The 14,944-nt window shown below is 36.5% G+C and overlaps 1 protein-coding gene across 3 annotated transcripts; it reads right to left on the bottom strand.

Moving 5' to 3' along the window:
- Window positions 1-993: 993 nt before the first annotated feature.
- Window positions 994-9,391, bottom strand: PRP40C (pre-mRNA-processing protein 40C). 3 transcript variants are annotated; one of them, XM_088503665.1, is made up of 17 exons: window positions 9,249-9,391; window positions 8,954-9,062; window positions 8,739-8,815; window positions 8,442-8,588; window positions 7,030-7,660; window positions 6,776-6,930; window positions 6,411-6,448; window positions 6,028-6,106; window positions 5,348-5,815; window positions 4,799-4,882; window positions 3,987-4,127; window positions 3,769-3,875; window positions 2,928-3,051; window positions 2,500-2,643; window positions 2,161-2,307; window positions 1,724-1,846; window positions 994-1,553 (listed from the first exon to the last, which is right to left on the bottom strand). In XM_088503665.1, exons 2-17 carry the CDS (start codon window positions 9,045-9,047, stop codon window positions 1,245-1,247), a joined length of 2,868 nt encoding a protein of 955 aa, XP_088359791.1. In that variant the 5' UTR covers window positions 9,048-9,062; window positions 9,249-9,391; the 3' UTR covers window positions 994-1,244. The 3 variants fall into 3 exon arrangements, with proteins under 3 accessions (XP_088359791.1, XP_088359793.1, XP_088359792.1); XM_088503667.1 differs by having other exon boundaries at window positions 7,030-7,636; window positions 9,249-9,388; XM_088503666.1 differs by having other exon boundaries at window positions 8,954-9,369.
- Window positions 9,392-14,944: the final 5,553 nt, after the last annotated feature.

Below are 14,944 nucleotides of genomic sequence, written 5' to 3'. Positions count from 1 at the left end.
ATTTGTAGCACAAAAATTTTATTTTTTGTATTTTTTGTGAGTTTTTCTTTGACAACTACTTATTCTTGTCTTCCTAGGACACAGTTTTTCAATGACATTTATAATAGTAAGAATAAAAATTTTTAGAATATTTATTTTGTGTGTATGTATATATATATTGAATAAGTTATTTTAATATGAATAATTTAAATAGCATAAAGTAAAAATAATTGTTAATAATTTTTATGTTGTATCACAAAAATTTTAATTTTTATAATTTTTGTAGTTTTTTTTTTTTTGCATCTATTTGTTCTTCTTCTAGTGCATACAGTTTTTCAATGACATCTATAATAGTAAAAATAAAAATTTAGAATATTTATTTTTGTATGTATGAGAGTATATATATATATATATATTGAATAATTTATTTTTATTAAGAATAATTTAAATAGTATAAAATAAAAATATCTGCTAATCTTTTTTTAATCCATTCTATCATACAATTTTTTAAATGATATAAATATAAAATAACATTTGAAAATAATCAAAATTGATTCTTTGGATTAAATAGCATATTAAAATAAGTATAATAAAAATAGATTATAAGAATTTTAAAATACAACTAGACGTAGAGTATTACAAAATAATATAAAAAAGATAAATAGTAAAATTAATAAACGTGTTTTTTTCATAAATTTATTTTAAAAATACAATAAATATTTTTATTTTGTATTTAATCATATGATAGAATCACTTTTAACTAAATAGATTCCTTCATTTGTTTGTGATAATATTATGTCACTTATAATGATAATGTTTATTATATTTGGTTAATACTATAATAATATGTAATAAATTAATTAATGTGGGAGTTATGATTTTAATTTTTATTTTTTTAAAAAATATTTTACAAAAAATTGATTGGTTAATTTTTAAATTTTGCCAAGTATTCAAAAATGATGATGCGACATCATTAGATAAAAAAAACATAGCTTAAATCTAATGTACAAAGAATTAGTACCAACTGTTATATAATAAAAATAGATAGAGGATTAGGCATTTCTCGTTCCAATTTACAAGGGGAAATCGAGATAAGATGTGAAGCATTGGCCAAACTCATAACAATGATACTTCTGCATTCTGCAATATAATGACGATATGATTATATAATACCACTCTCTAATAGAGGAAGCAATGAACACAATTTAGAACTTCATCTGCTATAACATCAAGGCTTCAAAGTTAGAGACCTAATCTCTCAAGAATCATCTCCTCTCGTGGGATCTCCCAGCTTCCAACGCAAGTTTAATAGATTCTAATGTGTTTCTACCCTTAGTATCTGCGTTTTTCTCTTCCTGGGATGACTTTTGCCGCCGCTGCACATCTTCTGCGTATCGGCGCCACAAGGGTTCCCTGTCTTTCCTTGGAACTTTGTTATATCTTGGATCAGATTTCAAAAGGCGCTTTGCAGTAGACCATGAATTAAGAACTGTTTTCCCATCTTCACCTTCATGAGATGCAGCTTCCAAAGTCAATACTTCAGCCAAAAGCGTTCTAAAATCGTGTGCACATCGCTGTTCAAATCAGAGAGATCCCTGACGTTAGTGTGCAATATAAAGTACTGCATATGCTGTTACTGATTCATACAATAAGCACACTCATTGACAAACCAAAAACCTGCTGAGACACGCATCATAACTTTTAAGAGAAACCCACACAAAATAGTTCAGACATAGTCACTCACTTCCTGAAGCATCTTGATATGTTCCCGAAAGAGCTTTTCAGTGTCAGCTGGATCTAGATCAGGATTAGTTGCACGTCCCTGAGGATCCTTTTCTAACTTATGCTTAGATTCCGTCCATGATGCCTAACAATAAGGGTAGCAATAATGATGTTACTTGAAAGTAAATAGTAAACATTCATTATTGTTATTTTTAAGAGGCAACCTCATAAAATCATGCAAATTACCAGCAAGCAATAGAAGTATAGAACTTTTCAAATTTCAACCATCAAGTGTTAGAGAAGACTCTGTACATCCTCTAGGGGTGAGCTATGTATGGATTAGAAGATTTATGCACACATAGATCTAGATAATTTTCCTCTCCATTTTAACCACATACCAAACTCACCCTAAAGATAACAATAAGATTAATGGTACGGCATATAGAATGAGTGTTATACCAAAGGGTCTTTGATTGTCTCCACAAGCAAAGCTTGAAAAGAAGTGATTGCCTCCTTTCTTCGTATTTTCACCCGCACCCTTTCCATTTCCTGCTCCTCTCTTTCCTTCCTTTTCCGAAGCTCCCGTTCTCTCTCCCTCAACTTATCCTGCAAATACGTTTCAGTAGTTTGAATGTAATTAACATGTCAAAATGCTATTCAAAATAAACTGCTGAGTGAATGCTAGGATACAACTAAATCAATAAGCCAACACAAATAATAGATGAAGAATCAGGGAAATTATCAATGAGAATCATCACTGAGATGTGTCACAAAAGTGCTAGAGAAACACATTTATACCTGCTCCTCCCTTTTGGCTTTATTCTCTCGTTCTGCAGCATGTTCAGTAGCTTTTAATTCAGATATATACTCATTGAACAAAAGCTCCCTATCCTCGTGTCTCACAGATTTATATCTTGGGTCATCCCTTAAACTTTCTTTGACCTGCATCAACCAAAGGATATAAATTAAATAATATAACAAAGAACAGATTAACATGAATTGAACTTTCGTGGTAACACAATCAAGGATTTTAAAACATATCTATATAAGGATTAAGCATTAAATAAATGAGATCATGGAGCAAATCATTTGTCAATTGATTTTGCAACTGCCAAGATTATTGGAAGTAACACTTGAAAACAAACTTGTCATCCTCCAAATCAGACAGCAAAAATAACTAAACGCAAAAGCTAAAGATTGTTGACCAATTCATGATACACCCATACCCTGGACCAACGGGAGTTAATAGATATATCGCCTCGTTCTTTAAGCATTGATTTAAAACAAGTAGCAGCAGCTATGCGGCTTGCTTGAGCCTTTTGTTCAGCAGCTTTCTTCAAAGGAAGAACTCTGAAACACAAAAAGGAACCCCCATCAACCAGCATTCTATGAGACCAAATCAACATAAAGAAACCATTTACCATGCAAATCCAAAAAGTTCAGAGGGCATAAGGACACACCCACAGAGAATCCGAGAGTCTGTCATTAGCCTACTACCTGCTGACTCATGTTGCTTTCAAGGATTATCAATAGAAATCATTTCTCTGTCTAGGAAAAAGTTCAATATTAATGCAAATGAGGATGCAAACCAAACCAATATATCAACAAATGAAGGTAAGAACTTAGCCGAGTCTGATTTACCAAATTTTGAAAAATGAAATCTAGAAGAATGGCAGGAAAGGCAAACTGTATGCAACAGCATGAAAACGTGTCAACCGACATCTCTTCAATCCATTAGCTTTATGGTATTTTGTTATAAGCAAATGGGCTACATTTACACAACAGTCAAAGCTCTAGCACTTACATATTTTGAAGAAGTTGGAATATAAAGTAAGAGCAACAAACAAGATACCAGAGTTTCAATCCAAGATAGTTGGTAGATGCAATAGAGGATCAACAACACAATAAAAATGCACCTTATTCTCAAACAAATAAATTTAACAGCAGCACCCACTTAGCTACCAATCAAGCAGGACCTGGAAATGCATTATTATGGGATGGGTGCTGTTTATGGGAAAACTAAAGGAAAGATGAATAAAATAGCATATTAAAAATGCTAAGTGGCACCTTTCACTTAATAAGTGCTGCCGTTCTTTGCGGTCCAATGCCTCAAACCGTGGATCGTTTCCCCATTTCTTTCGGAAAGTCTGATAATCAGTATTGTGGTCAATGTCCTGAAAACCACATGGTGTATAAGTATTCAGGAGAGTCACAAGTTGAAGGCAGATAGATTTGATGAAAACAAGAACAAGTACAATGAGCTTCAAATTGAGCAAATATAAAACCTCTGAGGCTTCATCAAGTAATTGCTTAAACCCCTCAATTGCAGCCTTCTGTGCAGCACGCTTTTCCTTGCGTTCTTCTTCCGCACGAGTTTTAACATAATGCTCAAACAAGGATCTCCTAGCAGAATAACTTGGTATGGCCTGTATTGATATAAATTTTTCCATCTTAAGAATTTTGCAAATGGAAGTAAGCCAAAAGCAACCTAGAAATATTATTTTTAGAAAAGGAGAGGGTAAAGTATCATATTTGAAAAAACAGAGAACCAAAGACAATACAGTAAACATTAAAGCTCTCAAAGAAGCTTTCTACTTAACTTCCTAGACATATCTGCTCCTAAACAAACTATGGGATGAAACCCACAAGGAAGCCATAGAGATTCTATTCCATAATATTTTCTTCTTTTTTTCTTTCCCTTGTGTTTGCAGGGGGACAACGAGATTCCTACGAGGCACACTAACCTAAATCAATTGATTATATATTTCCGTTCTTTCCAAAGAACTACATAGGGAAGTAGCTAGTTCTTTGTATACATAAAACAAATAGCTAATATATCTATATATGTTAGAAATTTGCTCTAAAATCACTAGATTCAACCAAGTTGTATACAAAAAGTAAACTTAAAACTGTACACCATTTTTCACGTCCATCTTTGACTGATTGGAAACTCAATCAAGACTAACAATTTACACATGAAGAGCAGAGCTACCAAAAGAATATCTAGACACCCTATATCATGAAAGAATTAACCCAAAAAAGTTGAAGAAAAGTCACCAACTCCAAACAAAGTAAAGGGGGCTAGGTCTCAATAAACCTTGAAACGTGGATCAAATACTATCTTTGGCAATTCTTTCTCCCACTTTGAGAATGGTGCCACTCCTCGCTCTTTAAGCATTTCCTGCAAAAATCATAAGCAAAAATAAACCCAATATAATAGTAGAATTTAGATATTGTTATAAACTAATGTACATGATTAAAAAGATTAAAAATGATAAATATACAAAAGCCCCATCCCTCCCAAAAAAAATATAACATTCAATGGAAGAGGACATTGTCACTCCTATTTTTGATAATGTCACTCCATACATGATTTTTTTTTTTTTCATGATATTTCGTCTGAATATGTTAAAAAAAAGAGTGACAATATCCATTCTATATCCAAATATGCGCGCGCACACACAAGCCTCAGGAAAAAGAATGAGCAAAATAAGAAAAGAGGAACAGATAGAGAAACTATAAAGACAAAGATAGTTAAAATTATATAATGAAAAGCAAGATCACAATTCTCATGATGGGATGGAACAATGAAGGAAGGAACAAAGATTGAAAAACAACCGCATCAACTCATAAAAAGCAACTATACCTTAAACTGAATGATGCACTCTTCCTTTGAGGGTCCACTATCTTCATCTTCTGAATCTGAGGATGTGTCAGAGGTGTTAGCATCACCATTAGCATCTTTTTGTTTATCTTTGTTATCATTTTGCAGGCCCTTTGCTGCAGATTCAGCTGCTTTGGAACCATTTGATTCAGATCCTGTTTGTACTGGTGACACAGGAACAGAAGAGGAAGCAACAGGCATTCCGGACTCCTGCAGCTTCTTCTTGATCAAATCCAGTGCCGATGATGAGGTCTGAACACTAGAAGGTTTAAGAGCTGCAGCGTCACGACCACCAGTATTAATAGCAGAAGTATTCAGAGTAACCATTCCAGACCCTCTATCAGACAATACATTAGTATTTGGAACTGACATTGAATGATCTTTTGTGACATCACCATCTTGCTTCTTTTTCAATTCGGCCACCTCATTTGGAACTTCCCAGGAGCTTGTCTAACATGGAACAATGGACCAGAAAATAATAAACAAATTGACAGAGAAATCATATCACAACAAGTTGAAGAAGCAGCAATAAAGAGAAGAATCAGAAGCTAAGAAGGCCAGGTCACGCTAAAATGAAAAGATAGGAGATCAAGACCAAGTGAACAATGACGGAGATCATGCAATTAAGTTGTGAACATATCAAATGAATATTCCAATCATACCTTGGTTTGTTTGTTGTAGTAATATTTCTTCCCATCACTAGTGGAGACCAACATCCAATCTGTACCTGGTATATCCACCCTATAACAAGAAAACATAATCAGAGAAGACATGGTAGTAATGTACATCTTTGTTTCGATAACAAACCTTTCAGAGCAAGCAATAAACTAATATCAAGATGTATGTAACAGACAACATAGTTCAGAGTCAACATGAACAAATGACACCTATGTGTCTTACTTTAATTAAAAAGAACTAAAGACACTTTTTATGGCCTCAATTAAAATAAGGTAATCCAGATAAGGAAAAAATGAATAAACAACACATATATCATACATTGAGACCACAAACCAAAATAGACACAAGGACTTGACAATAAACTTACATTGAAACTGGAGTTGGCTGCACAGCAATTTGGTGAGACTGACATAGGCAAAAAATAGTAAACTGAATTAGAAAAGGGATAATAAATTGAAATATTTATGACCTACGAAACCAAGTATTCTTCACAGTTTCAGTTGCAGTATACAATTATCTTCTGAATTTTTCCTTTCATAGTTTGGTTATCCATTATCCAATATCCAATACTTAGATATTCATATATATAAACTAACATAAAATTAAATCTTAAAAAAAGGGTTACAATTGTGATATTAAAAAATATTATGCCAACAACAAAGAGTATTACTTATGTGATGCAGGGCAGGATAAGGGATATCGGCTAAGGGAGTCAGCTCCAACTATACATACCTCGCCTTTAAAGCCAACAGGTTTATCATATGTTGATTCTCCTGTCAAGGCATTATAATAGTATACAACTCCTGTTTCAGTCTTATGGGCTGTCCAGGCATCCAATTTCTCGTTAGCAGCATCAGCATTCTGAGTCACATTTGATTTCTTGTCATCTACAACAAGTACCACAAATATGAGGAAGTGATGTGTATTTTCAAACCACATAAATGAGACAATGCACAAGTGAAGTAGTGATGTTTCTGTGCGCATACCAGCAGGGCCAGAAATTAAATCTGTCTGCAAATCAGTTCCTTGTCTAAGCTGATTATCGGAAGCAGAAGGTGCTGAAGTTGCAGCAGTAGCATTCACAGGTGTAACACCAGGGGGTTGGGAATCAGGTAGTGTAACAGCAGGCGGATTTACACCACGCACTGGATAGGGAAATGGACCAGGAAAAGCAGCGGGATATTGAAGAAACGGGGGCCTAAGTATGCCACTCATTTGCGGAGGTTGTAACCAAAACCCTTGAGGTGGTGGGGCAACCATAGGAGGCATGGATGCATAGGGTGTGCCTTTCTGTGTAAGGGTAGGATCTGATGCAATGGCTGCAGCCGGCATATTTGGTCTTAGAGGTGCTGCTGAGGAGGAAACTGTGCTTGGTGGAGCAGCAAGATTTGTAGATATTATCGAAGATGTTAGTCCAGGGGGGGCAGGATTACCAGGAGCTCCAGGCATTACAGGATGCCCAGGAAAAGATAGAGGAGTTGGCATCCATGAAGTAGTTGGGCGAAAATTGGGGTCAGACGGTGGAGGCATTATAGACGTATGAGCAGGGACAGAATGTGGAACACTTGACACAGATGATGCTTTACTAACATCCTGCACAACAGGATCTGACTTATTCTGCAATAAGCAAACAATATTACGAGAAAATAATTTCTATCGAGTACTTTCCATTTAGAAACTAATTACCAGACACTACAATATTACATTATATCCATTATCCACTTTTGATGGTCAGAGTCTACCCATATCACAAGTTTTAAAATGCAAGGATATTTATTCAGTCTTATAACCGCATGAAAACCTAGTATTAAAAACAACAAAACAAAAAAAAAACAGAAAAAACAAATGTAGGCCCTATTATGTTATTATACAATTACATCACACAGCATTATGTTATTAAACAAAACTTTTTTTTCTGAGAAAAAATATTCAGTTATCACTAATAACTATTATATATGTCCATTAATTATTTATATTACTGTTTCATGCATCCCTTACTTTAATTATTTTTCACTTCACTCAAGCATTTAAAAGGGAGTGCATGGTTTGAGTATGTCAAACGTGAAACAGTAGCAGATAGGGGCAAGCTCAAAGGAAATGGAACATAAGCCCTTTTATCCTCATTGATGGTTGCTTGGTAGAGGGATAAAAAAAATTTCAACTCATTTTCAAACTAGAGGAGTGAACAAATATGATATGATGAGGCAGAAAGGAGTAGCACTCCACTTTCAACTGCCTCATACCATCTTCAAATCAGTCAAGTGTGAATTAACTTTTATTCCGTTCGTTCTACCTACTGAAACAATCATCATACCCTAACATCTTAATAAATCTCACTAAAACATGGAATCATCCATCATGAAATACCTTCAGCTTAATGTAAGAGTATGAGGCTTACTGTGTTAGACTGTGTAAGCTGATTGCTCGAAAAAGCTGGACCGCTCTGCCAAATATTATACGAAAATGAAGGAGCAGCATGTGGAGGGAGACCAGGAACTGGAGGTTGAACTGCCGTGGGCATCACTGTCGTATTAGACTTCATCCCCTGCATTTTAAATACAGCAAAAATAATGAAACCGAAAAAGTTCCCAAAACGTAAGATTCTAAGAACACACATCTTTCATCTTTCATTGATCAGAATAGCCCTGGTTCTGTAAAATACCAAAAAACACAAAATAAAAAAATAAATACTAACAGGATGAGTCGACTGCTGAGGATTCCCGGAAGCGTTCACATTTTGATGCATGCCGTAAGAGAATGAAGCTGCCGGAGCTGAAAAAAAAAGTAGCAATAAATAAATTTCAATCGCGAGGTGCTCCAATTAATTCAGTTGTAACACCAATAACAATACTGAAGAAAAATTAAAACTGTAGAAAGGGGCGAAGTTGAGTGTAGAAGTAGAAGACACACCATTTGGGTTCGGAGTGGAAGAAGGCGCGGCGGGCAGAGGTGGTTCTGCGGGTGGTGGTTGTGGGTCCTGGTTCAACCACGCAGGTGAAGCCATTTATGAAGCACTGATCTGCATTCAGAATCAGGAATTCGAAAGAGTGAGTGCGGTATTAGGAGCTAGGTTTTATGAAAACGCAGCGAGAAATGAGAATTGTAAGTGAGTAATTTAGAGAATAATAATAATAATAATAATTTGTAACGGCGCATAGGGTATAAGAAACTTGGAGAAGAAAAGTGAAGGATGGTAAAGACAAACCAGTGAGAAAATGAGGAGTGAGTTTGGCGCTTTATGGGGTTTTGAGGTTTAGAGATTGAAAAGGGAGGTTTGTCAGTAATATAATTGGGGCGAGGTTGCTGTTGCCTCCTGCTTGCGATTCATTCAACGGGTAGCGCCGTACTAAAGTTTAAAGACTAAAAAGATGGTAAAATACTACGTTTTTAAAATGGATTTTTTTTTAATATAAAATAAAAAAATTTATTAATTCCCAAAACAACATTTTTGAACTTTATTCGTTTTTCATATTTATGACAAGTTTGTGGCACCCGGCGAACTGTATATAAATTATAGAGTTTGCCACACCTCTTTTGACTCATCCTCAACAATGATAATGTAAACATTTTGTCTATTGTATTTGCCATTGTTGAGGGTGCGACGAAAGAGGGTGCAGCGAACTCTATATAAATCATAGAGTTCCCAAGAGTGCGACGAACTCCATAATTTATATAGAGTTCGCCGAGGTGCGACAAACTTGTGCTCTAAATACCAAAGAAAAATTAATTTCCGAAAATAAAGTTCAAAAGTGTTGTTTTGGGAATTAATAAATTTTTTATTTTATATTAAAAAATCCATTTTAAAATGGGTATAGCTCTAATTTATGGGATTTTTTATTTAAATAAATAAAATAAAAGTAATAATTATCGAAATAAATAATTTTAAAAATATTTAGCGTTTTTCATTCCCTAATCATATCTCGTTTACACTGTAAACGAGAGACATGAATTGTCCATCTCGTTTACAGTGTAAACGAGATATATAGAAGACAATCCCAACAGCTATAAAAGGATGTGTAACCCTTGGTATTCTTCACAAACTTTTCCTATCCTTGTTGTGTCTCATATTTCTCACAAATACAAGGCATTAATGGCCAGTAATACATACATAGTTGTGCTTGTTTATCCCAATTGTCGTATGAGAAATGGCGACAACAGGGTGACATTTGAGTGTGAGAATCTGATATTGTTTTGCACTCAGCATATGGAGACGTTGTCGGATTTGAAGAGTTTGATATTGAGCAAGGTCGGTGGTACACAAGCGAGGGAAATCGGAAGGGTGGCGTATAGGTTGCTGGAACCCATGGGTAACGGAGTCTTCCGGTTTCGACTATTCCGACTTCTAGGGGACGAGCATGTGCGACTGATATTCGACATCCATGGGAGGATCATGGTGGAGCAGGTAATGGAGCTTTCCGCAGAGGTGGGACACAGTGGTGGTGGGAGTTCCGTACACTCGATCTATGTACAGGACGACCGACCCCTCGCACCACCGCCCTCATGTCGCCATTCCAGTGGATGAGGCAGAGGAGGGCGAGGAGTCGGATGAGGACAATTCATGCCTCCACCTCACCCAATTCCGGCGTTATTGGCAGTGCCATCTCATATCACAGTCTGGATCTGGACGCCATGCAAGAGAGGACTCCGTTTCTTGACACGGGTGAAGAGGATTACAACCTAGACGACGGTGTAGAGTTTCGGGTCGGCCACAAGTTTAGAAGCCGAGAGGCAGTGCTTCAAGGTGTGAAGAACTGCAGTATTCAGAGGAGTGCGGAGTACCGGGTGATCGAATCAGACCGGTTAAAGTACCATGTGTAGTGCCGTCAAGCTGAAAATGGGTGTCAATGGAGCCTCCGTGTGGCCCTTCGGCAGAACCTCTGATACTGGTAAGCTTAAATTTACTTGCGCTTTTCAGCACTTCTATACGATATACTAAAGTGCAATCAAACTAAAATCCAATAGTACATACATAAGCTTAATCCAACAAAAGTACATGCATAAGCTTAATCCAACTACAGTACATTAATAAGCTTAATCCAACTACAGTACATACAAAACTACAATCATCATCGCTGGTGGGGATTTTGGTAGTGGCGCCTGTGCCCGGTGCCACATGGCGGAGGCTGAGTCTGGCGCTGAGGTCGAGACAGTCGAGAATCTATGCCCGGGGGTAGCCGAATCCTGGTGAATCTGAGCACGATACTGCTGGAGCCCTCCGGAAGGTGGAGCTGTGGCATACTGATGTAACTGAAGCTGAGTCTGGGAATGTGGAGCTACCGGTGGGGTCACCTGAGGCTGGGACTAGATCAGGTACATACCATAGTCATAGGAGGGGGGTGTCACGTACTGGCTACATGGTCGAAGATCCATCCCGTATGACGAGCTAGAAGCCGGTGAAATCTGGGGAATCCAGGAGGAGGTTTGGGTGGGAGCTGATGGGTGCTGGGAATCCCCGATGCCAACCTCCCTGCCTGTGCGGAATGCCTCGGCTAACCGATCCATCGCGACGGGAAGGACGGTGTGTAGCTAGAAGGCATCGTCAATGAAGATCTCGTCAAGGAGGACCTCCTTTTCCTATTGGGTCCCGGATGGACCTCCCTCATACCAACCTAGTGGTGATGTATCCCAAGCTGGCCGAGACTGTTGCCCACTGGAACCGGATGAATGCCACGCTCCATGGCCCGGAGGAGGGGGGAGGAGGTGGAGGAGTCGGTCCCGTAGGTGAAGCCACACCGTGCCGTGGGATGTCACCGTCATCTTCCTGGTGGTCGTACTCCGCCTCCTCCTCAGACTCCGCATCACCCCTAGCTCGTCAAGGCCTGGCCCTCTCCCTCCTGACCGGCTCACCTGGTCAGCGCTCTCTGTGGCCCCTCTCCCTCCTAGCAGGTCGTCGAGTGTCCTCTCTGACTTCCCTCGCACGTCTCCTCTAATCCGGCACTCCCCTCGGGAGGGTGAGATCGTCTCTCGGCTTGCTGGCAGTGGGCTGGACATCAAGGGGCAACTCTACCAACCTAGGGTCCTCCAAAACCTCCTGCCCCGATAGATGCCGCACACATTTCCGTGCCACCTACCGAAGTCACGAAGGCATCCCCCAACGGGGTTCCCGTGTTCCCGTAGGCCTAGGTGGTACGCCATGTCCTACAGGGTGATAGTAACCTCACCCCACGGGAGATGAAACGTGTGCGTCTCCGGATGCCATCGCTCTACGAGTGCCGAAATCAAGGAATTGTCAAAAGTGAAGTCCCTGAGGGGCACCGTGTCGCCAAATCCGGCCTCAGCCAGATACGGGATGATGGCGTCCGGTGGAGGAAGGGTATGGCTGACTTGCCAGGGCAGTAGAAGGCGAGGCCTCTATGGAATAAAAAAAATTTTACTTATAAAGAGATAATAAAAAATTTCTGTACTCTACTTAAGAACATAGAACTACTTCTACTTAAGAACATACTTCTATGTTTTTAGTCTACACATATGCTAGTAAGCAAATCCTAATTATGTCATAACAATCTTACACAAGCAAATACAGTTCTAAATTCATCCTACCGACCAATCCTTAAAGCATTTTACTCAATGCTTGTCACTACGGGACTACCCTAACAATGTCCACATACTTAGATTAACCAAACAGAACGCAACTAACCTCGAAGTCGGCCGTCCCGACGTAATGCGACGTCTTGTTCAGTCTGTTGATGTCTTCGTCGTTCCCCGCCTAGCGTGCCATCATCGTATCAGTCTCAAATATGGTAGAAAAGGGTAAAAAGAGGGGAGAAAGAGGTTGACTAAGTCAAATTGGGGTCCAGACACACGCTGTAAACGAGTTATACTTATAGGCGCGGTATGGCCTTATCTCGTTTACAGTGTAAACGAGATAAGGGTCTATCTCGTTTACAGTGTAAACGAGATAGCAACAGTGCATCTGACATATCATATCTCGTTTACACTGTAAACGAGATATGACTGAGGAATGCAAAACGATAAATATTTTTTAAATTATTTATTTCGGTAATTATTACTTTTATTTTATTTATTTAAATAAAAAACTCCTAACTTATGTACTAAGAGCTTAGAATTACAAATTGAAATTTTTTTGTAAAACATTAAATTTTTAATATATTTACTTTCTATTTATTAAAAAAATATTCAAAAATTTTTGTTACTAATAATAATTTTTTTATATATATTAATGATACATATTAATTACATTTTTTTTAATTTTTATAAATTTATATGTAAGGTTTAATTTGAGTCATTTTTTATTGTTTAAAATAATTTTTTATTATATTCTTTTTGTTAATTCTTTTTACTATTAATGAGTGTTTACTTTTTTGTTAATTTTGTATCAAAATATTTTTTACTCGACATAATTTTTATAACCTAATCCTATTAGAAATTATTTTTATTTTTCTTTACCAAATACAACGAGTTAAGCTCCACTTTAATATTTGAGATTTGTGAGTTGCATTGATTTAGTTCTCGAGATTTTTAATTGCTCTATTTAGTCCCCTAAATTTAAAAAATGCATAACTTTAGTCCATGTTCATTTTCCTTCACTAGAACAGTAACATTGTGAGTGACGTAACTTTCTCTTATCGACGATTAGCTGAGTAAGTGAATAAGTAAAATTGCACCAAATGTAAAATATAAAAACTCCATGTTCATTTACCTAGCCGATTATTGTTACTAGGAAGAAGAAAAAGGTACTCTTTGGTTTAGGTTATAAAGAGAAAAAAGACCAAACTAAACGTAAAACACAGGTAGCTCCTCTACCTTCTCTATAGGCTCGAGAGTGAGAAATAAAACTTGAGAATCAAGGACAATGGCAACTGGAAGAAGAACTCATATTCAATTTTTCTAGAATCTAACTTTATGTTGTGTTTGCGACTTCGTCTCACTGAACTTTAACACTGAGGTGGTGATAGGCTTGGCAGTGGGGCATGTAGGGGTGAATTTTTGCCCTATCCGATCCCACCCTCCTTTAACCTTTTCACTACCTGCCTCACTTCTACTGTGGGTAGTAGAATACTGTACCCTAATCCGTTCTTGCAGGTATCTAGTCCGTCCTGTTCCTATAACAATTATATAACACTTTAAAATTTACATATCCATACATAAACATAAATAAAGATAAAAACTTAAAATTCATACAAAAATTAAAATACAAACATAAATTCATATAATATCAAATAATATAAAACTAAAAAAATAATAATATCTGATCACTACAAATTTAAAATCATAAAAAAATTGAAATATTAGATATAAATGAGTTTTCAATCCTTATCCTTGATATTTTTTTAACTCTTTATCGTCTTTAAAAATTTGAAAGTCAAGATTGAAATATAAAAATTAAAAGAAATAGTAATTAACAAATTAATTAATATTATAAAAAAATTAACATAAATAAAGATTAAAATTAAAAATTAACTTTGGCTGTTGTTGAAGAATATAACCTAACATCATTTATAAATTTAACTAATTTATAAAATCAATTAGTCCAATTTATAAATTCAACTAATGAATTTGGGCATAATACTTTACACTATCAAATTGGAACTAAAACAAAATAATTTAACAATCGCGTAGCTTATGTGAAAAACAAATGAAGACACATATTACTCTAATTCACTTTTATTCAATTTCAAAAAGTAAAAATGCAAAAAAGCAACACAAAATTGCATTTATAAATTTTTCATTAGTAGAAAATCTAGTTTTACTTTTTTTTTAAAATGGAGAAGACTATGACTAAAAGTGTCGTCAAGGTAACAATGCTCTGCTAGGATTTTTTACTCTTTTCAGAGTTTCCGTGCCGTCAAGGTCAACATTTCAAAAATTTTTCTCACATTAATCATCAATAAGTCTCTACCACATCAACAATTCAAAATATTCTACAAGTCTACGTTCTTC

This window comes from Arachis ipaensis, chromosome B2 (genome assembly GCF_059453495.1).
Source record: "Arachis ipaensis isolate K30076 ecotype BB chromosome B2, ASM5945349v1, whole genome shotgun sequence".
In the NCBI taxonomy this organism is placed as follows: domain Eukaryota; kingdom Viridiplantae; phylum Streptophyta; class Magnoliopsida; order Fabales; family Fabaceae; genus Arachis; species Arachis ipaensis.
Note: the sequence above shows the minus strand (reverse complement) of the source record. Positions and strands in the feature narration are given on the sequence as shown.

Coding starts and splice junctions, on each gene's coding strand:
- PRP40C (XM_088503665.1), bottom strand. CDS start 9,047: ATGGCTTCACCTGCGTGGTTGAACCAGGACCCACAACCACCACCCGCA. Junction 7,661..8,441: donor AGCTTACACAGTCTAACACA/GTAAGCCTCATA, acceptor TGCTTATTGCAG/AATAAGTCAGATCCTGTTGT. Junction 2,644..2,927: donor TTAACTCCCGTTGGTCCAGG/GTATGGGTGTAT, acceptor TGGTTGATGCAG/GTCAAAGAAAGTTTAAGGGA.